The 23762-nt window shown below is 38.9% G+C and overlaps 3 protein-coding genes across 4 annotated transcripts; 1 reads left to right on the forward strand and 2 right to left on the reverse strand.

Annotated features, from left to right (window-relative positions):
* Positions 1-31: 31 nt before the first annotated feature.
* On the reverse strand, positions 32-953 carry LOC113543521 (histone H2A). Its single transcript, XM_026941801.3, has one exon. It carries the CDS (start codon positions 858-860, stop codon positions 474-476), a length of 387 nt encoding a protein of 128 aa, XP_026797602.1. The 5' UTR covers positions 861-953; the 3' UTR covers positions 32-473.
* A 162-nt stretch (positions 954-1115) lies between these two features.
* Positions 1116-2000, forward strand: LOC113543522 (histone H2B 3). The gene has a single exon (XM_026941802.3). It carries the CDS (start codon positions 1186-1188, stop codon positions 1564-1566), a length of 381 nt encoding a protein of 126 aa, XP_026797603.1. The 5' UTR covers positions 1116-1185; the 3' UTR covers positions 1567-2000.
* A 3781-nt stretch (positions 2001-5781) lies between these two features.
* Positions 5782-22368, reverse strand: hyou1 (hypoxia up-regulated 1). 2 transcript variants are annotated; one of them, XM_026941915.3, is made up of 24 exons: positions 22062-22367; positions 20931-21003; positions 20526-20619; positions 20346-20424; positions 20099-20253; positions 18912-18988; positions 18619-18800; positions 18412-18527; positions 16177-16363; positions 15812-15946; positions 15622-15704; positions 14838-14970; positions 14542-14729; positions 13551-13689; positions 13367-13424; positions 13183-13259; positions 11502-11681; positions 11138-11325; positions 10910-10997; positions 10044-10300; positions 9781-9865; positions 9403-9652; positions 9187-9285; positions 5782-7877 (listed from the first exon to the last, which is right to left on the reverse strand). In XM_026941915.3, exons 2-24 carry the CDS (start codon positions 20995-20997, stop codon positions 7828-7830), a joined length of 2967 nt encoding a protein of 988 aa, XP_026797716.2. In that variant the 5' UTR covers positions 20998-21003; positions 22062-22367; the 3' UTR covers positions 5782-7827. The 2 variants fall into 2 exon arrangements, with proteins under 2 accessions (XP_026797716.2, XP_053097246.1); XM_053241271.1 differs by lacking the exon at positions 5782-7877 and adding an exon at positions 7893-9056 and having other exon boundaries at positions 22062-22368.
* Positions 22369-23762: the final 1394 nt, after the last annotated feature.

Below are 23762 nucleotides of genomic sequence, written 5' to 3' on the forward strand. Positions count from 1 at the left end.
TCTGCGGCTTGGAAAAACACTGATACACTGCTTGTCTTTGTGCCTTCCTCAGGCTCTCAACATTTATTGAATTAAACAGGAGGAAAAAATAACAATACGTCATTTAAAAGCAGTGGGAACGACAACAAGCACTGGTCTAAAAACTACTAAGAGTGTATGCTAATGGTCAGCCATTGTGTTTTTTTTCCTTTTTTTTTCATTCCGCTCACAGTCCACCTTTGTTCACGGCCAGGTTCAACATGTCCGCCGCTCATTTGAAGCCAGTAGTGGTTAGTGTTCATCTCGATGTGGACACAGCGCCTCATATACAAGCATTTCTCCGACAAATAAACAGCATAACTCAGTTTCTTAACACCTTAAGACAATGCAGAAATCAGGCGAGAACAAGAAAATGTGTTACTTTAGAGACTCAAAATGGTGGCACCGCTGTGTAGAGGGAGCCGTGATGTCAGTGTCCTCGGTCACGAAGCTCATCACTTGCTCTTGGCTGGTTTCTCGGTTTTCTTGGGCAGCAGAACAGCTTGGATGTTTGGCAACACTCCGCCCTGGGCGATGGTAACGCCACCTAAAAGTTTATTGAGCTCCTCGTCGTTGCGGACAGCGAGCTGCAAATGGCGGGGGATGATCCTCGTCTTTTTGTTGTCTCTAGCCGCGTTTCCGGCCAGCTCGAGGATTTCAGCCGTCAGGTATTCCAGCACAGCGGCCAGATACACAGGCGCCCCCGCGCCTACCCGCTCTGCGTAGTTCCCTTTGCGTAACAGTCTGTGGACACGACCCACTGGAAACTGAAGTCCAGCTCTGGACGAACGAGACTTGGCCTTGGCTCGGGCCTTTCCTCCGGTTTTCCCCCTGCCAGACATATTCAAACCACAAAAGAGCTAGACACTACTGTAGTTTATAACTCCTTCACAATTTCAATTGCAGTCACTGCGCTCTATTATGATGTAAGCAGGGTTTGATATTTATACCCCAATCCTGACTCGGATTGGACGCACTGAATCCCTACAACGCGACCAATCACAAAGCGCTATGTGTAGCGCGAGACGCCGCGAACATCCTATCACCGTGAAGTCTGTTTCTACTGTCATTTGCAAGCGAATTCTATAAATAGAGGCGAGCCGACCGCGTAGAAAGTATACAGAGTCGAGCCGAGGAGAATTGACGTTACTTTGACGGAGGGAAAAGATGCCTGATCCTGCGAAATCCGCCCCAGCTCCTAAGAAGGGCTCGAAAAAGGCTGTGACTAAGACACAGAAGAAGGGGGACAAGAAAAGGCGCAAGACCAGGAAAGAAAGCTATGCCATTTACGTGTACAAAGTGTTAAAACAAGTCCACCCGGACACTGGTATTTCATCCAAAGCAATGGGCATCATGAATTCATTCGTGAATGACATCTTCGAGCGCATTGCCGGCGAAGCTTCACGCCTGGCTCATTACAACAAGCGCTCCACCATCACATCCCGAGAGATTCAGACCGCTGTTCGCCTGCTTTTGCCAGGAGAACTGGCTAAACACGCCGTGTCCGAGGGCACCAAGGCTGTGACCAAGTACACTAGCTCCAAGTGAAGGTAGGAGCACAAGATGGACTGAACGGATGAGGCGCCTACGGAAGACGGAAGTGATCTCTGCTCTTTGATACCGCATGTTTATTCCGGGGTATTTGTTCGTCCTGCGCAAAATTACTGCCTGAAATGTTTTGGAAGGACGTTTAAAAATTACTGTATTTTGCAGTCATTCGTCTTTTCTTTACTGCTTTTCTTGAATGTTCCCCCTGAAATGTACTTGTTTGCATGTGTGAAAGAAGGCACAGGTTTCCTCATATGTAACACTTCTGGTGCTGTTTAGCTCCAGAGTGCACTTCATAACATCAGCCAGAAAACCTGGGGGAAAAAAAAGATTTTATGTACTGTATGGATTTAAAACTGTGTCTTAATATTGAACATTAGTTCACAATGATTTTTTTTGTCAACTCACAGAATAAACATGTTGATTCATGTTGACTCCAATGCATTCATGAAGTTTATTGAAGTATTGTTAATCATAAGGGTGTGACTGGCGTCACCAGTGACATCACAGTGATCAGGAGTTCTGAAGGAGTTTTAAAATAAGTCTGAACATTATTAACACTAACCAGTATTACTGTGGATTACATCAAAAACATATTCTAAGGTGTGGCACATTTCATAAAATATGCTACTAAATAAATTCTGTTTTTAAGGAAAAAAAAAAACACACCCACACAAACTGTAGCACTGTGTATTCGCTCCTACCATTCTACGTTTTTACGTGTAATAATCGTTCGCATTATTATCATGTTGTAATGCCTTAATAATGAAAGCACTGGGGAGCTTGTTAGGTTAGATGAGGTTCAACATTATTGTCATTGTCAGAGTATGAGTACAGTCAGAGACAATGAAATGCAGTATTTGTAGAGCTTGTGTGTTCTCAAGTTCAAGATTGGTGCAGCTGCGCTACACAACTTGCACTATGAACACAAAAAATAGTCCTAAACTGTACCTTTGCGTGTCTCTGGGGTGCTACCAGAAATGGTACCATCATTTGAACTTTTAATATGTATTGTTCACCAGGAAACGTGGGTATATGTAATATTACGTAAGATACATAAATGAACACTAATTTGTTTTTAGAGTGATGGTTTAAAGGTACACTACAGGCACTTTTCTGTTTAAAAGATACAAAATATACTACAGGTACAAAAGGTGTACACTTTGAGGATACCACCTCAGCGACAAGCAAAGGTACGGTGTAGTAGACTTGTACAGTGAGATTTCACCCACAGGGTTGGTAGACTGGATTCAATAGTAAGCTAATGTTAGGTTTGAGCTACTTGAGTTTTCCTTTCACGTAAGACATTTGACTACGTTTTACGAGAAACGTAGAAAAAAAAACTCGGAGGTAAGTTACCTAATATTTATTGTTACAAATGTCAATGTCATTAGCTTAGTATTTATCTAGCCAATATATATTGTGACAGATCGCTGTTAGCCTTACTAGTGTATTAAAATGGGTATGTTCTTGTATTATCAGAGTCTTTCTAGATAACGTTTGCGGTATTATTAATTTACTAGCTCCTGTTAGCTAGCTTTAGACGAAGTTTGGCAATGTTACTTAGTGAAAAGCAACTAGTTTAGTATCAGTAACCAAAATCAGTGTGTGATTCAAGGTGCAGTGGTGTGATTACTTTCTCTTTTGTGACTTTACTTGCACTTTTACTTTCATTCTTTCAGTTTTTCTTGGATTAATATTTGATTTGCATGTTTAGTTAAGTAACTTAAGACAGGAATTTGGGTATTTCTATCATGTCTTTATATGTTGTACATGCTTCTAACAAGATATATACAAGATAATTACACTGAATTAAAGTAGATTAATACTGGATTAACAAACAGATTTAGGCAGACAGATGTCATATGCATATATGATGATAGAGAAAAGGTAACTGAATATTAGTTCAATAGAGCTATAAAATGGTTTCACAGATTTTATGTTTTACAAATAGCAGTTCAAAGTATAAGAGTATAAGCAGTTCAGTGTATAAGACATTCTGAGCAATGATAATTACAGGAATTTTTAATATCATTTTGATTGTAAGAACTGCCATTGGTAAAGAAGAATAATATAGACTAATGTGTGTCTCACATTTTCTTCATTATCATAAATAACAAAATGGTGTGTGTGTAGATCTAAATAATGAGAAAACAAAATACAATATTTTTAAGGATTTGCATTTTGCCTTTATAAGTGCCTCCATTCTCTTTTGTGTTCTCATTCTTCAAGAGAATCACAGCAAAACCTCTTTTTAAATTGTTTTTCTGTTCGTCTTGTTCTAGGTTGAGAACGAGTGAATTGAAGAACAAGAGTGATCACCTTGTTCTAGATTGATGCTTTTTATTAGTTTTAACTTCATTGAATTTTTCCTTCAGCGATCATTAGATCTGTTACATATTAGCACCAGGTTTGTGTAACAACCTCTGACTTGTTTGTTTCAGCCCATCAGCTGTAATATAAAACATTTAATGATCCACCATCCAGACCCTAGTAGATCTGTATTGTTGCTATACTTTATACTTTTCCAAATTATAACTTTGTAATCTTCATTTTAAAGTTACAGGTTTATGTCTCAGTGTTTGCCTTTCAAAAAAATATCTCATCATACTGACCTGTTTCAGTGACCCAAACACTACTAAATGTCCTGTTCCAAAAGAAATAAAGGTGTGTTTGGTGTTAGCTGCTGGAATTCTTAGCATCTAACCCCTAGCTTTCATTATCATTCTGAGCTGCAAGTTTGCTATGAAGAATAAAAGGCAGATATCCTTATCCTTATAAGCCATTTTCTCATGCTAGTATAAATAAAGATCTAACACTACTGTCAGGTAAAATCCTATTAGGAGAGGACGTAGGACTGCTTTAAATCTGATGCAGGCAGCTACACATGCCATGAGAGAGAGGCACAGCAGGGGGGTGATGTGGGAGAACTTGAGGGAATTTCCCAGGTTCAGTTGTTTAAGGGAAGTGAAGGAAACTTTAATCCATTTTAATTCAGTTTGGAATTAGATTACATTTTTGTTCTAGTAACTGCCTTACATATCAAAAGCTTTCACTGTATTCAGTCTGGATTGAGGTACTAATGAATACTGAAAAAGAAGCACAGAGGGCAAACATGAGAGTGAAGAAAAAGGAGAGAGGCTTTTTTCTGAGGTCCTTATATTTTACACATCTGTATAACAATTATTATCTACATACACCATTATTTTTCTGTATCTTTTTTTTTTTTTTTGCTTGTAATGTACATTGTATTCACTCACCAAACACTTTAATAGGAACTCCTGTACACCTACTTATTCATCAAATTATCCAATCAGCCAATCATATGGATAAAGCTGAGGCTGCATTGGGCACAGGTTCAGCAAAAATGGACAGCTGAAAACTGGAAAATCGTAGCCTGCTCTGATGAATCTCGATTTCTGGTGAGCCACACAGATGATAGGGTCGGCATGCATGAATCCACGGATCCAACCTGCTTTGTGTCAACAGTCCAGGCTGTTGGGGGTGATGTAATAGTGTGGGGAATGTTTTCTTGGCACACCTCATTAACACTGTTAATACCAATCAATTATCACTTGAATGCCACAGCTGTTTTGAGTATTGTTGCTGACCATGTGCTTCTTGGCCACAATTTACCCATTTTCTAAAGGTTACTTCCAGCATGATAATGCACCATGTAACAAAGCAAAAGTCATCTCAAACTAGTCTCATGAACATGACAAGTTCATTGTTCTTCAGTGGCCTTCCCAGTCACATGATCTGAATCCAATAGAAGACCTTTGGGATGTGGTAGAACGGGAGATTCGCAGCATGAAAGTGCACCTGAAAAATCTGCAGGAATTGCTTGATGCAATCATGTCAACATGGACCAGAATCTCAAAGGAATGTTTCCAACATCTTGTGGAATCCATGCCATGAAGAATTGAGGCTGTTTTGAAAGCAAAGGGAGGCCCTACTTAGTATTAGTAGTGTTTCTAATAAAGTGCTCAGTGAGTATGTATTGAACATGTGTATCTTCTTCTACACACTTATCTCTAGGTTAGATGATCCTGTTACAGACTGTGTTGCTTGATTTTTGACCTACAAAAATCTTAAACTTCTTTCCTTCACATGGATACTGCGCATTGGAACAAACATACAATACATACACCTGGCATGTGTACACCCTTGTGGATATTCAAAGAACTGTTATTGAAATACATTACATGACATGGAGAGATTTAAAAAAGATTTTATTAACAGCTTAGAAACAAAATATCCCTTTCCCAGACATTATATACTCTTTCCTCCACAGACCAGAAACAAAGACAATGGAAAGGTGAAAAGAATGGGAACAGATGAAAAGGAGGAATAAAGAATTCGCATTTTTACTTTCTTGGAACAGCAAAAGCTTTCATAGGAAGAAAAAAACTACAACTTCCTTAATGTCAGTGCAGTCCAGTGAGAAATTCACCGGTAATAGAGGTGAGTGGATGTGGATGCCAAAAAAAAAAAAAAAAAAAAAAAGCTAATGGTAGCATGTTCATCAGTGGTGTTAACCTACACTCACTGTCCACTATCTTAGGAATACCCATACACCTGCTCATTTCATGTAATTATCCAAATTATCACGTGGCAGCAGCACAATGCATAAAATCATGCAGGTATAGGTCAAGAGCTTCAGCTAATGTTCACATCAAACAATGGGGGTGAAATGCAATCTCAATTACTTTGACCATGGCATGGTTGTTGCTGCCAGAGGGACTGGTTCGAATAATTCTGAAACTGCTGATCATCTGGGATTTTCACACAAAAAACTTGGCGCAAAACAACCAACCAACCGACCAACCAACCATTCAGCAAGTGGTAATAATGCAGACAGAAATTTTCAGCACAGGAAAATGGCCAGACTGGTTCAAGCTGACAAGAAGCCTACGGTAACTCAAAGCACTCTTTACCACTGTAGTGAGCAGAGAAGCATCTCAGAACCAGCAACATGTCAAACCTACAACAGAAGACCATATTGGAGTTCCAATACTATCAGCCAAGAACAGAAAGCTGAGGCTGCAGTGGGCACAGGCTCACTGAAACTGGACAGTTGAAGATCGGAAAAAATAGCCTGGTCTGATGTATCTCGATTTCTTCTGAGCCACACAGATGGTAGGGTCAGAATTTGGCACCAACGGCATGAATCCAATGACCGAACCTGCCGTGTGTCAACAGCCCAGGCTGGTGGAGGTGGTGTAATAGTGCGGGGAATGTTTTCTTGGCATACGCACGCCATTCTCCTCTGATCTTTATCATCAGCAAGGCATTTCCACTCACGGAACTGCTGTTCTCAAAAGATGTTTTTTTTTGTTTTTCCTCCTTCTTTGTAAACTCTAGAGACTGGTGTGCCATTCTGTTTGAGGTGAACATTAACTGAAGCTCTTAAATTTGCATGAATTTAAGCACTGAACTGTTGCCACACACTTGGCTGGTTGGATAATTACATGAATAAGCAGGTGTACAGGTGTTCCTAATAAAGTGGTCAGTCAGTGTATAATGCAAATGCAGTAAGACAATGGGACTAAATATTGAAGTGACATGATCCATACACAGAAATTGAATTTATAAAAGGTCAAATTTCACATTTGTTTGGTTATTGTATTCCACTGATAAAGAATTCGGCATTTCTAGACACATACAATGAAGCAAAACAAAAGCCCAGGAAAGGAGTCATCTTAAAAGACCTATATTTTAAATTTTTCATCTTGTCTGGTTATGCAAATTACCAGAAATTTAATTGTAGATGACAAACTGGTGTAGAAAAAAAAATTCTTAATCATATTCATCAAATTCATCTTGCATCTCTTCTCAAAAGAAATTAGAATTTAAGATTTTAGGTTGAATGTCTAGACTCCAGCACAAAATGTTAAAATATTTGTGAGGACACAGTGAACTTTACATGGAGTGAGCTCATTTTGTGTATGTATAATCCCAATAACAAGTGCACACAGAATGAGGGAAAAGCTGCAATGTGTGCATTCCATACAGGCAGATAGGATTAACAGACTGTAGTTGCTCATAGACTTTCAAGCTGAATGTATTCAGTTTCAGTAGATCACATTTACCAAATGGCGAGCTACTGTATGAAAATGCTGACATTATCTAAAATGCTCTGAAATGTTTGGTTGTGATCCGAGGAGAACAGATGATGTGTACAAAAAAAAAAAAAAAAAAAAAAAACCCTTTAATCACAGTCAATAAATACGACAACACAAAAATGAGATGTTCCAGTTGTTATAATTCATCCCCTATATGGGCTTGTGAATCATCGTCCCCTGTTGTTTCTGTAAAAAAACATGGACAATCATTTACGTAGGATACAATTTAAACTTGTACTGAAGAACTAGCCTGTTTTATCTGAAATCACTTTCTATATTAGATGTCAGAGTATGAATGACTATGTTCACATGCACATCAATAATCCGATATTATTCAGAATTTGGCAATATTCTAATTAGTCTTGAGTCATGTATACTCTGCAATCCGATTGCCCGATTCAGATTAAGACAATATTCTGATTCCCACCCCCGGAATATGCCTGTTTTAATCGGAAATTTGTTGCATGTAAACACATTATTCAGAGAATCCACTGAAAGGAGATATATGCGCATTCTCAGTCCGCAAGGAATTGTGGGTGCTAACAGAAGCTTTGCCTAACAGATGCTTACCCGAACCTTTTCATTTCGAGGTGGTGTTGTCAGGCATTTTTGATGGTAAGAAGTGTTAGAGCCCTAATTAAATTAGTGTGAAAAAGTAGTAATAAGTCTAACAACTGAGCATACTCAATAACCAACGGCAACATCTTGAATCTCCTGGGAAATAACAGTGGGAAAGGAAAAGCGCATGTGTTGATTGGCATGCTTACAAAAACCATGTATACAGGAACATTACGATGCCTGTACGCATATAAACATTGTATTTGGAATACGGCTGCACCCCAAATATAGACCTTAAACTGAATTTGATGTACATGTAAACCTAGTCACTGAAACCCAAAACAGTTTCTGAACTGAATCCAGTCTGAGTTCTGTATGATTACATGTTTGGATTAAGTCTAATTTACTGATGATTATTAATGTCGGGCCTTTTTTTTGTGAATATTGTCACCTTTGATTTGGAAAATAAAAGGGCAAACAAGTCAGGTTTATATTTCATATGTACAGTGCTTTGCATATGTCTAGGGTATGGTGGGCATTAGTCAGAGATGCAGCCAAGAGACCAAGGGTAACTCTCAACATGATGCTACCGCTTCCATGCTTCACTGATGGGATAGTGTTCTCATGGTGATGAGCAGTGTTGTGTTTCTGCCAAATGTAGTACTTTCGTCATACCAGATAACCTTTTCCAACATGACCACTGAGTCTCTAATCATGTCTTTTGGCAAATTTCAAACATGATTTTATAGAGATCGTCATTTTTCCATAAACAGCTCAGCTTTGTGGAGTGGCCAGGCTATGGTAGTCCTGTGAACCAAGGGAGTGGAGTTACCCTTGGCCTCTTGAAACAAAAGCCTAATTTTGCGTACATTACAACACTATGCATACTGTGAATACTTATTCAACACACTATATGTTTGCATATTAAGTAAATTACCTTCTGTTTTTTCTTCTATTGTTGGCTCTGTCTCAGTCTCTTCTTTTTTATTTTCCTCAGTGGGAGGTTCCTCTGCTGGTTTCACCTCCTCCGCTCCATCTGGAACATCATAAAGATTTTTCAGGATGCACCAAATTTAAAGTAGGTAGAAACAACAACAGAAAAACCAGGACTTGACTGCGAGGTCTTACAAACAACCAGTAATTTTTCTCTTACTGGACTCATCTTTGGGAGGGATGACTTTCTCCGAGTCTGTGCTGTTAGTTTTGCCATTCTCTGAGCTGGTGGAGTTCTTGTCTTTAGGTTTTGGTTTGGGCTTTGGCTTGGCAAACTTGGCTTTGTTGAGCAGGTAGGTGACCTCTCGGTCTAAGAGGGAGAGCTTGGCCTCAATGTCTTTAGATAGCAGCACGGGTTTCTCTGTAGGAGAGCGTTTCTCCTGCTCAGCCACAGTTTCATTCTTCCAGGTCTACCAATAATAAAATAAACAGGGGAAAATAGGAGATGTTTCTAAAATAAGTTTGATAAAAATGCATAAGCTAAGTAATTAAGAGCTCACATTTGGAATCGGAATAATCATTATTGTTTATTACATACCATAGTCTCATTTATGACTCTCTCCAAGGTCTTCAGCTCAACTTCAGTAAAAATCTGGTCATCTTCTGATATCAATTTAGCACCCCTATACAGAAAACCGATTGATTAAACAAAAGCCAAATGTAAGTGTAAAAGTCTGTAAATCCTTCTCAGCTGGCACATCTGGAACAACTGAGGTGTAGCTACCACCTATGGTTTTAAACAATATGCTAGCAAAAGAAACTATTCGGATTTTGTTCCGTTTAAATCATCCTAAGACTTACTTCAGGAACATGGAAGAGTGGTTGAGCATGCTGTCAAGTGCTGCTAGTCTTTCTGGCCATTTTTTCCTCTCATCCACTCGGAAGAACATGGCTTTGCACAGCTTCTTCAGCTCGGTCAGCTTCTCCTTCAGCTCTTTGGTTCCTGCTGAATAGCCCTCATCATCCAACCATGCTGAAGCCTCACTGAGCTTGGTGGAGATTGCCTCCTTTTCCTCTTCAGTGACCACAGCCTGGTACTCATCCTGGTACAGCTTATCCTGTAGAGAGGAGAGAAGGGGCATTTGGACAATAATAAAGCTCAGTTCTAAACTAAGGGCACTTTCACACCTAATAGTCTATGTACAACGCAGAGCAAAATTGATACATTTGGTTTGCTATTTGGTTTGATTTCATACTGCACGCAATTAAACAAACGATAAGGGGCATGAGGACTCGTAAAACTTTCATCCCCTGGTCAAAAATATGAAAAAGGTATAAAAGCCTTTGCCAAATGCATGTAGAAATCACAAAAATCACCCATGCACACAGGACACAACTGGATGTGGACCAAGGCCACCTCACCAAAATATTCTCGGTTATTTTGGTCTACACCAAAGCATGATTGCTGTATTCTCACCTGCCTAAATGAACTGCACCAAGGGGGCAAATGCACCAGGGTTCAATTCAAATGGATTAAACAATACATAAATGAAAGCACTCTAAATTACTCAGGCCATAAAATCCAAGACTATTTACAACTGGGTACAAAAGTAATGGAAAACAATTCTACTATTATTAGATGTGTCATTAAATTATTGCATACTCATCACTCATGCCATAAGCATTAGCTAAGCAGCAGAAAAGCAAATGAGAATAACAAGTTATACCTGAGTCTCAAAGACAAATGCCTCCAGGCTGTTTAGTGACTTCTCCCTCTCTTGTTTTTCTAGATCTCGGTCCGTCAGATCCTGCAGCCTGATGTGAAAGAGCAGGAAACAGTGATCATTTTTATGAAGCTCTTGATCATATGATCACATACTTTCTCATCCATAGCACTTGAAATTAACATCTAATTAAATTAACATCTATCTTGCTTATAAAAAACAAACACTTACTTCTTTTTGGAGATATCAATGTCTTCTGAGCTAGGGTTAAGCACATCGTTAACCTCCAGCTCCACTGCAATATCGACTGAGATTTTGCTCTTTTTCTGGGGTTTAGGTTTCTTCTCTGCCTCCTTCTCTTCCTCCTTTGCTGCTTTCCCTTCATCAGACTTTTCTGATCCCTCAGGCTCCTTCTCTGCCTGTGTAATGAGGATTTAGTATTTGATTTGGAAGACACTGACTTTACAATAGTGCTTAAATTTTAGAAGCTGTATTTCTTTAAGTAATCGCAAGTGCTTTAAAGTGAAATATGTGCAAAGAAATGCATTATATTTAGAGGAAAAGAATCGTTACAGATTAAATCAAGCTTTCTTACCTGAGGCTCCTCTTTGTCAGAGCCTTCATCAGATTTCTTCTCCTCAGTCTGAGGCTCTTCTTTGCTTTTCTCCCCCTGGCCTTTCTCCTCCTTATCAGATTGCTCTTGGGCAGCCTCATCAGTCTTCTCAACCGCCTCTTCCTGGTCTTTTCCAGCTTCGGGAGGAACCTCCTCTTCATCCTGAAAAAAACATGGCTTTGAATTACATTGTTGAGACAAGGGCAGATCAATGACTGAGTGAACAAAATGGCACCATGTACTCCCATTGTATGGCTAAATTTGGTCAAATTGAAAGATGCCATGTTGAGCGAGTTTGCACAGTAAATTGGAGCCAGAGCATGTGCAGGTGATACGGCCGGTCGGACAATGCACCCGCCTCTCGCCAGCCCATACTGGTCATGGACACTCCCCTGCCCATGCTGGGAGCACATAAGTTGAGAGTTACCAGAAGTGCAACTTAAGATGGAGCATTGAACGCTATCCCAAAGTAGCAAGTACAGAAATATTACGCAAAAATGATAAATAGTAGTCCAAATTTACACTCAACACAACCAGTTTTTTTTTTGGGGGGGTGGAGTGTTGGCTAAGGTTATTAGTCAGTCGTATATTGTTATGAAGTGTTAGCTATATTGGTTTATGCCATCACTTCGTTCACTCACGCAGATTTGCTAGTTATAATACCAGTCTAAGAGCTAGTTTAGTCATCAGAATGAGCAACATACTGGCAAATTTGCAGAGAACACTTAGTTTGCAGCAGAACAAGACATGGCATTGCTACAGAACTGCCAAGAGCTTCAGGTGCATGTTGAAAAGTGCAAGTGTGTTCATGAGGCTTGACCATCATGTCCAAAACTTTCAATCACTGCATCAACCATGCCCTTTTACTTACCATCAGATAGCTCCTACAAAATACATTTATAATAAGAATCTGTACGAACTACAGAACACTATTCCCGAAAATAATTTGTGGAGATGTAAATGTATTTGACTTGTGTTCCATTGACTTATATGGGAATGGGCAGGGTTACAAATTGTACTGCGGCCAGCCACTAGAGGGCCTCACTTTTTCACTTTTGTTCCTGTCACAACATCTACCGCCATGTAAAGTTGTTGGAGTAGACAAAGTAGCCTGGGCTATTAGTGTGCTTTTTTTTTTTTTTTTTTTTCCTTTTCATAGTTTAGATGTGGACAAGTTGATTTCACAACCAGAAAAAGGAGAAAATTATTCCTTACTGACTTTTACAAAACAAATGTTTTCATTTGGTATGTAGTGATGTTTAAATTTAAAGTGCTTCATGTAGGTGCAATGCACCTCAAATGCACCTGAAACTATAGCACTCGCTTCTCGTTCTGAAGCCTGAATCCTACTGAATTACACTCGGCACCTGCAGAGGCACAATCTGGTTGATGATAGAACGGTTCTCACTAGGCGGATTAATTAGCGTGCACCGATGATAGGAACTTTTCAGAATCAGAAACTTGCAAGTATGTGGAAACACTAATGAAACTGGGCAAAATAAAGAGCATCGACAATGTGTGATGTACATTATAAACTTATATAAGAGAATAACAATCCATGGGACTGGGGAGCACACTAGAGCCCTTACTTGCCCAGTGGGCTAGCTAATGAATTTATATTTTTTCACCCCTACTGCATATATTTCTTAATGTTGAACTTTACCTGTACTGGTTCTGTCACATTAGCAGCGGGCTCTGTGCTCCCACCTCCAAACAGGCTTGAAATCGTGTTCCCCAGTTCTTTAAGGACAAAAAAAAAAGAAAATGTATCAACATAGTAAAACATGAATATGTAACAGGGAACTTGACAGAAAAGGGGACAGACACCAGAATAGAACAGAACCTACTAGTGAGAGTTGATTCTTCCTCTTTCTCCTCTACAACAGTCTCGAACACTGACTCCACCTGCAACATGTTTAACATTGCCTGTTGTCAGTATTCACGACTCTATACAATTATTACACAAACACTGATATCAATCAGAGCTGTAACAGAATGAAACAGAGAGAGCGAGCATATAATTTAACTGACCCTGTCTAAAATGAGCAAACCACTCTCGTCCATGTTGAAATGGGCCTTGATGCCTTTGGACTCAGCGTCAGAGTGCTTCTTAAAGCTTTCACCCACTCCAGACAGCTTCACTGTGGTCAGGTTCACAGAGCCAAACATCCTGATAGAAAATAACTGTTAGTGTATCTGACAATGATCTCTAAGCTACTACAATTATTATTCTTTTTTTAAAAATCATACATGAGTAGCTAAACTGAACTGATCAAAAGCAGATGCTAATAAATCACAATGTTAAAACTGCTGACAATCTGTATGCGGATTGAATTTCAGTAGACCAATCCAAGTGCTTGAAAAAAATAGTACTGTATCAGAGACAACAAACAAATTAAAAACTGGCTGTAGTTCAATGACTCTAATTTAAACATGAACAAACTCTGCTACTGTAGCAGATCCTCTGTTGTGGCATATCTAATCACATTCAATTATGTAAATTATTTAGCTGAAAGCAGCTCATTTGACCAGAGACTAGTTACAGGGCTAGAGACATTAAGTCAGAATGGGAAGATTCTTCACAAACGTTTAAGTTTTTATTTTATTTGCTCTCTCTGGTCTGATTAGTGAACTGACTACATGGCTTGTTTAAAATAACAAAAAAGTTGACAACAAAAACAGAATACTTAATTACAAATGGACAAAGAAGTTTATGTTATTCTCATCTGAGTCCATGGTGACAGTCAAAAGAAGTAATGTGAAGCACCACTGTGAACTAAAATATACTTCAAACTGTCTTAGTTTATGGCTATAAATAATTATTAATGGTTAAGCATTAAAATGTAACTATTGTTGCCGTTTATTCATGTTAATTGCTTATCTGGATCCTTATAAGCGAGGAATTTTCCATAGGTGGATCTTCAAAAATTTCTACACCCCTGCTATATTGGCTTTATAATTATTTCATGAATGCTCATGCATTGAGTTGTGTCTGCTTTTCTTACTCATACACTAAACTCACTTCTGATCGTCTGGACTGAGGAAGCTGAGGTCTCCATAGTTAATATTGAAAATGAAGTCATCAGTGTAACGGTTGAAGGTGATGACTTTGCGCTGGGGATATGGCGCCATCCTCTGAAACAGAATGCGCTTATTGTGCTTGAGTCCCTTCGCACCTTCTTCTTCCTCAGTCTCACGGCTAAATTCCACCTAAGCAGAGGCAATAAGGGAAATTTAAAGAATAGAAATATTAGAAATGTAGCATGAATATTATATCAAGCATCATTCAACATCAGGCTTGAGACCATGTTCGCTTACCTGTATTGGAAAGATGGCTGCATCTCGGACCAGGAAGGGTTTGACCTTAAATGCTTTACTCAGAGCTGCAGCCTGGTACACTGCACCCATAGCTGCTGCCTCATCAGCATTTATGTTCTTTCCCAGCTCATCTCTACAGGGAACAGGATGGGTTAACAATGGTTCCCGAATGACAGTATTGCACAATTTTATAATAATCTTGTCTAATGAGCCATTTTCTTTGAATCAGTTAGTGCTGCACATGCATCACATGCATACACAAAGCAGACCTGTGCTAGAGTTAGTAACTGTGTGACAGCCTGGGAAAACTCTTTACATGGTGAAATTTTGATATTTTATTATTATATTTATACAGATGTAAAAACTACTGTTTTCATGACCCTAAATACATTTCTCTTTTGCGTTCATTTCCAGTAAATTAACAGCATTTTAAAATCTGTTTACCTCCAAAAGCTGCTATCTGAATTCTATCAGAATTGACTAGATTTATGTCCATTGTGCTATGGCAGGTAACTATTCAAGAATTTTTATCAAAGCCTGACATTCCCATTTGTTAAACTGGCTCAGGAAGAGCCTATGCAAAAATAAAAAGTAAATAAAAATGACCATGTTGCTTTGGTGAAATATATTTATGGTGTCAAAGTATGTTGTAATATTTGACAAAAGCTGGGACAGAAGCCCCAGTGATGGGTTTTCCCAGAACGACACACAGTCTCCAACTAGGAATGACTTGTACCCTGCAGACTAAAAATACAAAAGTAGCATCTGTGAGAGGAAAACCTACTTTTTTGTTGCTTTAAGAAGCACTTCCTGCACTCGGGGAACTCGAGTGGCTCCTCCAACCAGAATGACTTGTTCAATCTCATCCTGCAGAACAAAATGTCATGTTCACATTAAAAGCATGACCTTTGAAATGCACACATTGTACCATTACGAAACTGTATTGATGAAAAATGGTATGTAGAGGCCCTTACCAGAGACATCTCAGAAGCAGTAAGTGCCTGCTGCACTGGGACTGGCACTCGGTCAAAAAGATCAGAACACAGAGCCTCGAATTCAGCACGGGATACCTTCGCCTTAAAGTCAATATCATCCATCAGCCCCTCAATCTGGAAGAGAAAGCAGAAAAAGCTTCAAAGTCTACTCAGTTGATTATAAAATTCATAAGCAAAGTGAAATCAGTCATTTTATATTTAATCTTGGTTACCCTGAAAGCTCTAAAGTATAAAGCTAATCCTAAAATTTCAGAGAGTAAAATTTCACTGACCTTATTAGGACCACAGCAAACATTCAGTATGTGTGTGTGTGTGTGTGTATACAACTCATAGTCCCTTCTTACCTGAGCTACATGTTCGGCATTTGCGCTCAGCACTGTCTTGACTCTTTGCGCCTCCTTCAGCAGCTTGGCCATGGCACGTGCGTTCTCCTTTATGTCTTTCTTTGATTTCTTTTGCTCGTTGAACAGTTTGGCTAGGTGGTCCCTCAGTCTCAGCTCCATTTCAAAACCCCCAAGGGTCCTATCAAAGCTAAACACAGAGGACACCAGTACTGTTCAATAGAGGCACATGCACAGTAAATCAGTTACATAAATTACATAAAAGCCTGCTGAGGGATAAATATAATTTACAATATAAAACAAGTCTGCTATATAAAATATTATTAATAACCAAAACCAACTTCACCTTTTAAGAGCAATTTAAGCTTGGTTGGTATAAGATTATTTTTCCAATTAAAGTGACTCCATAGCACAAGCATGTATATTTTTTAATAGCCAGTCCTTTGACTGACTTTTCAAAGCTGTAGTTTACTTAAGATAAAATGTCATTCATTGTGGTAACTGATGCAATAAAGCCTTAAATAAGACACGTGGGACTTAAGGGACACTACAGTGAAAGGTGAATCTGATGTAAACATTCCTATTTGTTTATTACAGCAAAAAAGAAATAGCTACACTTCCTGTTTAAAACTAGGAAGAAACCTTCCCGATCATGCATCTTGAAGGTAGTAAGGAAGTTAATTTTGAAGTACTACTGTCACTTTGGGGCTGCTGTATATAATTGGAGAAGGAAATATAAAAACATAAAAATAGAGAAGGTCTTCAAATCTTTAGAATGGAATGCACAGATCACTCCAGTGACATTCATGACTTTTTTCTTACGGTGGCATAGCTGCATATAACCTTACATCTTCAAGTGAGAGTATACTGAAGAGCATGTAGAGCAAGAGGACACAGGGAGAGGTGACATTCAATCCAGAGAACCTGAGAGCATCAGCAGTTGCAGGGAATTTGCTGGTAAATTCAAAACTAGAACTAATGGTGCAAACATGGAATCCATCTTCGTTTGCGTACAGGTGAATGCGGAGCACACGATTAATTTGTAATGCTAACACAACATTCATTCCCAGTTACTTTCCTAATTAAATATAACCACATTCATAGATCATCACATTTCAATCATTACTCTGGAGCAAAGGCTTTTCTGACATGCAACACTAACATTTAGGAGTTTTAACTTGGAAATTCTTGCTAAAACATTTCACTGATGACAAGAGTTTGCACATTAGTACAGAATGGCGCCTTATATACTTACACAGTTTTTTCTACAGTTCATTTTTTTAGTACTCTATTTGTGTATTTCAGTTATTTATATTGTGCCATGTCTCAATTTTTATAATCTAAAAGCTAAACAAAAAAATACATATTTTCACATTCAGTTTAAAGTAATCATTATGCATGTACATTACAACAGAAAATGCAATTAAATTGTTAATTTCAATTTAATGTATGATAATCTTCAGGCAAAATTACAGCATCATGCTGGACAAGAAGACACCCTCAGCTCCATATCAGGTTGTACGTATTGTACAACACTGAGGCATTTGCAATCTAGAGATATCCTCAGTAAAGAAAAACTTTTCATTCTATTAAAAAATGAAAAAAGGGCAGTGCTACATAAAAAGAAACAGTGGAAGCATGATGTACCAGACTGAATCATAATTATTAACTGCTGCATATTACCCTGTGCTACACTGGTCAAAAAGTTAGTAGTTTGTATGACAACTCAGTGGGTTGAAAATGAACATGGTCTCAAATTTAATGATTTAATGAATGAAGCATGTGCATTATGCAGTGTTGGGCAGTGAGTAGCAAAGTCAATTAGTCAATCTGCTTGCCAACCAGTAGCGATGATATAAAATGAACCAATGTATTGTTTTAGTATGCACAATATGTATTTTAAATTTATCCTGTTTAAGTCACCATCTTGCTGTTGGTTAAAAAATAAATAAATAAAATAAAATAATCGATTCATTGATCCCAGGCACGAAAACTGAGCCGAACCCAAACCTTAATGTTGATTCCTCAAATGTTTTTGGTAATAATCCAACTAATTGATTAACCAACAAAACAAAGATTATCAAAATAATCGATAGCCGCAACCCTAAAAAAAACCTTATCAAAAATATACTTTTTAAAGCAAACCATATGTCACATTTATTGGCACCCCCACATACCACAGTACTTTGTGCAACCTCCCTTTGTCAAGGTAACATCAGCACAATATGAAGCACTAACCCGACTCCACGGATCTGCAGCTGAGGCTGTGTGCCTGCCTCTTTGGTCTTCACTGTCTGGTAAGTGACTATAGTGGCCGTTGCACTGCCTGATCCCATATCATAAAACATCACATTCTGTCGAGAGGAAAGAAGACGACAATATTAAAAGAGTGAACATCAAAATTACATTTTAATTTTCCTTGCTGACTTGCTTAATTTGAGGTACCTGGGCAGTTGCGTTGATATCTTTCCTTCTGAAGAGTCCATAGTTCAAAGCCACAGCTGTATTGTCATTGATGAGCTGAAGGACCTTCAAACCTGCCATCTGAGCAGCCTGCAGGACTGCCCTACGTTCTGCCTGGTTAAAAAAGGCTGGAACGGTGATGACTACATCTTTAATGATTTGTTCTGTGAAGACGAACATACAAAGAGCCACCCTTAGGTTTCTCTATAACAACATGTCACAGCACTATTTCACAAAGGCAGTCAGACAGACAAACTCGATTTGAATAGGCAAACCTGCAAAATCCTCAGCCAGGCCACGAGAGTAGTTCAGTACCATGCCCAAGAACTCTTCTGGAGTATACTGCATCTCCCTGTGGAATTCAAAGAAGCAATATGTAGAGCAATATGGGCAAACTGCAGTAAATGATGCATTTAGATTTATCATTGATTCCTACAATGAGTAATGCTGCTCATTTAATATAGTCTACCAACTTTCTATAAACAATCAGTGAAAGATTCCAGGTGCAAGTATTTAAATACAGAAATTTGAGTCAGGGGCAACTGCACAGTAATGATGTTCATTAAAGCAAGTCAACCAAATAATTATGATTTGTCTGTGTTTAATCACTCCAGAATGTTATTGTCTGCCAGCTGCTATAGTGAGAAACATAGTTATACAGTTGAGATCATGCATTTTTCCCCATTTCTGTTTGAAAGCTACTAGCCAGCTACCTATGCCCTGAGCTCAGGTATATTGAGACAGCCAATGAAATACTGAAAGACTACTTCAGGAGTAGATACAATTTTATTAGATAAGGTGCCATTCCTCCCCCAACTGCATATAATTTTAATCATTTTCAATAGAACTGTCTTGCAAAATTGGGGAAGGTTGCGTCAGGAAGGGCATCCGGTGTAAAAACTGTGCCAAATCAGATATGCGGACCAATGATACACTGTGGCGACATCTAACGGGAGCAGCCGAAAGAAGAAGAAGAACAAGATTAATGGCAATATTGGTCAACTAGATGGTGCCTTAAATAATTAAATGACACAATCTGAAAACCACTGCTGCCTGGCATCTCACTGATCCATTTAACTCTACAGATCGAGTGGTAATTTTATTTAGCATATTTCAGAGATGATGTATAAACTAGGTAGGTTCAAAACCCATTTTGTTTTATGTTTAAAATATATAAAGTATCATCTGATCATTTAATAGCCTATTGAGTGCATCAAGACATTACATTATAACAAGGCTGCATATATTTCAAATTTGTTAGTTCTCTGTTACATATTGTCAAATAGAAAGGTGCTGACTGAAAGTAAGATTAACAGCTTAATGATGTACTGATATGGGGAAAGTTGCATCCAAGGAGTAGCTGTAGTGTGCTTCAGTAATAAAGTAATAAATTGGACAGTGAGTGTATATTCAAACACAGCATAAACAATAAACATATATACGGGAATGACAGATTACTCACTCAGAGTATTTGAAATACACCGTTCCCCTCTTTTCATCTCGGACTAACTGGTGTTCGGGAAAGTGTTTCTGATAGTGCTCAACCTGTAGGTTGTCTGCGGTCTTTCCCAAAAGGCTCTGGATATACCTGTACACCACTTTAGGATTCTTCACAGACTGAAATGAGCACACATTAAAATTCAGTTAAACTTTGAGGACTGGATTCAAACGTAGAAATGTAGTTCCAAAACTGTCAGAAAGGGACTCACCACTCCCATAGCGCCGTCCCCAAAAAGTCGTTCGTTTTCTTTTAAGCATACAGCCACTGGAGTTTTCCTTCTGGACTCCCTGAAGAAAACACAACAAAAAATATTACTGACTTTTAAGGGGAAAAAGGAGAACATGCTGGATAAAGGTCCAACAAAAACTTAGTGTTTTAGGTTTTGTACTTGTTCAGGACGATTTCCATCGGCACACCAGGCTTAACTATAGCTACTTTCATCCATTCGCTTCCCAGGTCTACAGACATCACAGCAACTGAAGCTGTTCAGTAGAAAAGAGTGACGATTAGGACACTTCAATTCAGCAAAATGTAAAAGCTGAGAACTGATAATCTCTGTTTAGAATTGTTGATCAATAAGTAAGCAATAACAGTGAATGTACAGCAATTATTATGGTTGCAAACATCCAAATCCTGTAATATAGCTTGTAACCAGAACTCATTCATTTTTTTTTTAAGCAAAACTATTGACACTAGAGACTGTTTTCTAGTATGATGACTACATTGTTCTGTGTGTTCATGCACGGACAAAACTCAAAGTCTAAGCCTCAGATGCTTGTATTTTGTGCTTCACCTGTTGGAGAAGGAAAGAGTGCTAGGGCGAGGCAGAACAACGCCAATAATGGCAGCTTTTCCCTCATTGTAACCTTAAAGAAAAATGAAAACACAACAGCTGTTAGAATTCAGTACAGTTGGAGCAATCCACGTTGTTATGGCCGTTTAAGCCATGCAAATAATTCAAAGTGGGATCAGCGTGAAGCAGATAGTCATGACTACCCATGACCCTGTTATTACATCATCTAGTTCAGGACTCATTTGGTGATTTCCCAACTTGAACACACCTAGTAAACCTGGTAATGAACTGATGACTTAACAGATGTGTGAAAGCAGAAGAAAATACCAAGCTGTGCTGGACTCCAGCTGAACACACCTGATCTATTAAAGATAGACATCATGCTGAGAGAAACAGGTATAGTCAAGCAGAGTTACTAGACAGAAGCTGCTCTCACATGCATATGCAAGATCTGCTTCCTCTAACCAAAGAGGAAAAGCAAAACTGGTCTGGGGTCAGCATAAAATAGCAACTTCCACTATCTTTCAAACACGTGGACTTGATTACAGTGGTGCCCATGTAGCCATCTAACACAGATACTGCTCTGAAACATCATTATTTATCAGAGATAGATATATATATGTGCATGTCGTTTTGCAAATTGTTGATTGTTAACTTCTAGACGTAAACAAACATCTACCAGCTATCTCTAGCAGGATGGGTGAGCAGTGGAGTGTGGAAACTTCTGGTGCTGTTGCCTTTGTCTAATAGTGACGCACACAAAGCTGATAGCCGGATCCTGAAGGCTGGGGGCCACGAGCGCTCCACATTAAAACCGGATCCTTTAAGTCGATTCATGATGATTACACAAACCTGATGCTCATTTATAAGGTTAGATAGAAGCAGGATGCAGGCGTGACCTAATGTAAATGTAATGTTAGAGCAGAACAGCCAGTTAGCAGGCTGCGCTTAGCTAGCTAGCGGAATCATAGACCAAAAAAACACAAGCCAGCCGGAGATCCTATAACGCTGACTAGATCTAAAGATGGAAACCGGAAATCTATGTACATAAACATACCTATACACAGAAGTTAACGTATCCATTGGCAAGTTCATAGCGCTGAAGCTAAGATGAAATGTGGTGAAACTTACCTTGAGTGGTAGAAGTTTTTCTATGGGAACTGAATGACTGGTGCAGGTGAAGCTTATCTGACAGCGTGAACAATAAGAAAAGCTCTTCGTGCACTTCTCAGACTTGAATACTGCTCCCTGGTAAATGTCAGATTAATGCCGACTGAGCAGAACCCATGCGGTAGCAGCGGCGGTGTTTTATAGTCACGCTGCACAGCGTTGTCTTGATATCAGTGCTACAGCAGTCACCGGCTCGTTGCAGCCACCGGGCCCTGGACGCGGCGTGATCTCATTGGATCCACACGCCTCGCTGTTCCGCGAGCTAAGCGCTGACCCGGTAGACTGCTCGCCCCGCCCCTTTAGAGCTAAAACCGCCGCGCTGATTGGTCCACGTGCCAAGCACACTTTGAATGGTCGGATCTTGTACACACAGGCGTATCTGATTGGTCCACGTTAATAAATGGGCGTACAGATAACGTCGCAAATATCTTACAGAGTATTTATGCGACAATTTGTAGTTTAATAAGTGATGCTTTGATGTAGTTCGTCGCATTGTATCGTAGCTACAGTACAGAACTATATTCTAGTCATATTAACACCTTTATCATGTTTTAGTAGTAATTCTGTGAAAAGCCTGATGAATAAGGCTTCAACAACCAATGCAGTAAGAGTAAAGAAATGAACCAGCGAAACAAGAAGAAACTATAAAAGACTTTCCTTTGTGTAAACTGAAATGTCTCCTGGGAAATGACGCCTTCAGGCCCTTCTGCCTTTCTCTTCTAAAACCACGCCCCCGAGTGTAGTTTAGGGCTGTGATTGGTCAGTGAATGCATTTCGGTGTGGCACGACTGCAACACACTGATGAACGTGAAATCCAATGCACTGGGGAATTATGTTTACTTTACAAAGACAGTATTTAGTTCTTAAAAAAGCAATCCCCTGCTAATTGTTTTCACTGAAGTGAGAAAAGTAATGTTTTGCTTTGAGGTGTGGCAAATTGTCCTAATGACACAAATTTCATGTTTTCCGTGATGTGCTTTGCTTTTATATCAAGCACAGGGTCTTCTCCGTACACTAGATGCCCTTATAATGGTCAAAAGAATATGCCCTGTGCAGCATATAAAACTGTTTTAGATGACAGCACTGCATATGTAACGTCTGTAACAATAAAGGCCAATAAGAAATAAATGACTAATGTAAGCAATGTCAAGTAAAGGATTTACTGAAACTCTTAAACCATTAAATTGTATCTTGTTCAGATGTAATCTTATCTATTGGATGAAAAAAATATTAAATAAATTGACGGCATATCGGGACTTTAAGATTGAATATGCTTGTTTATTGTCATAGGGTGATGAAATGCTTGTGTAATAAAAACAAGAAGAATTCAATTGTTTATTCTTGCTAGCTTCATCTCAGCCCAACTACTGACCACAACTGACAAAGCTCTAACACAAGACTACCACTTAGAACAATTGACATATTGTTTGGGGAACTGTGACATTATATAGATTACTCAAAACATTACTCTCAGCATCAATACAGCCACTGGAGTTTTCCTTCTGGACTCCCTGAAGAAAACACAACAAAAAATACATTACTGACTTTCAAGGAGAAAAAGGAGAACATGCTGGATGAAAGTCTTCATTACCAACAAAAACTTAGTGTTTTAGGTTTTGTACTTGTTCAGGACGATTTCCATCGGCACACCAGGCTTAACTA

The sequence above is a fragment of the Pangasianodon hypophthalmus genome, chromosome 17, assembly GCF_027358585.1.
Source record: "Pangasianodon hypophthalmus isolate fPanHyp1 chromosome 17, fPanHyp1.pri, whole genome shotgun sequence".
Taxonomy (NCBI): domain Eukaryota; kingdom Metazoa; phylum Chordata; class Actinopteri; order Siluriformes; family Pangasiidae; genus Pangasianodon; species Pangasianodon hypophthalmus.

Coding starts and splice junctions, on each gene's coding strand:
- LOC113543522 (XM_026941802.3), top strand. CDS start 1,186: ATGCCTGATCCTGCGAAATCCGCCCCAGCTCCTAAGAAGGGCTCGAAA.
- LOC113543521 (XM_026941801.3), bottom strand. CDS start 860: ATGTCTGGCAGGGGGAAAACCGGAGGAAAGGCCCGAGCCAAGGCCAAG.
- hyou1 (XM_026941915.3), bottom strand. CDS start 20,997: ATGAGGGAAAAGCTGCCATTATTGGCGTTGTTCTGCCTCGCCCTAGCA. Junction 18,801..18,911: donor CCTGGCTGAGGATTTTGCAG/GTTTGCCTATTC, acceptor TCGTCTTCACAG/AACAAATCATTAAAGATGTA. Junction 11,682..13,182: donor ATGTGACAGAACCAGTACAG/GTAAAGTTCAAC, acceptor TGTTTTTTTCAG/GATGAAGAGGAGGTTCCTCC.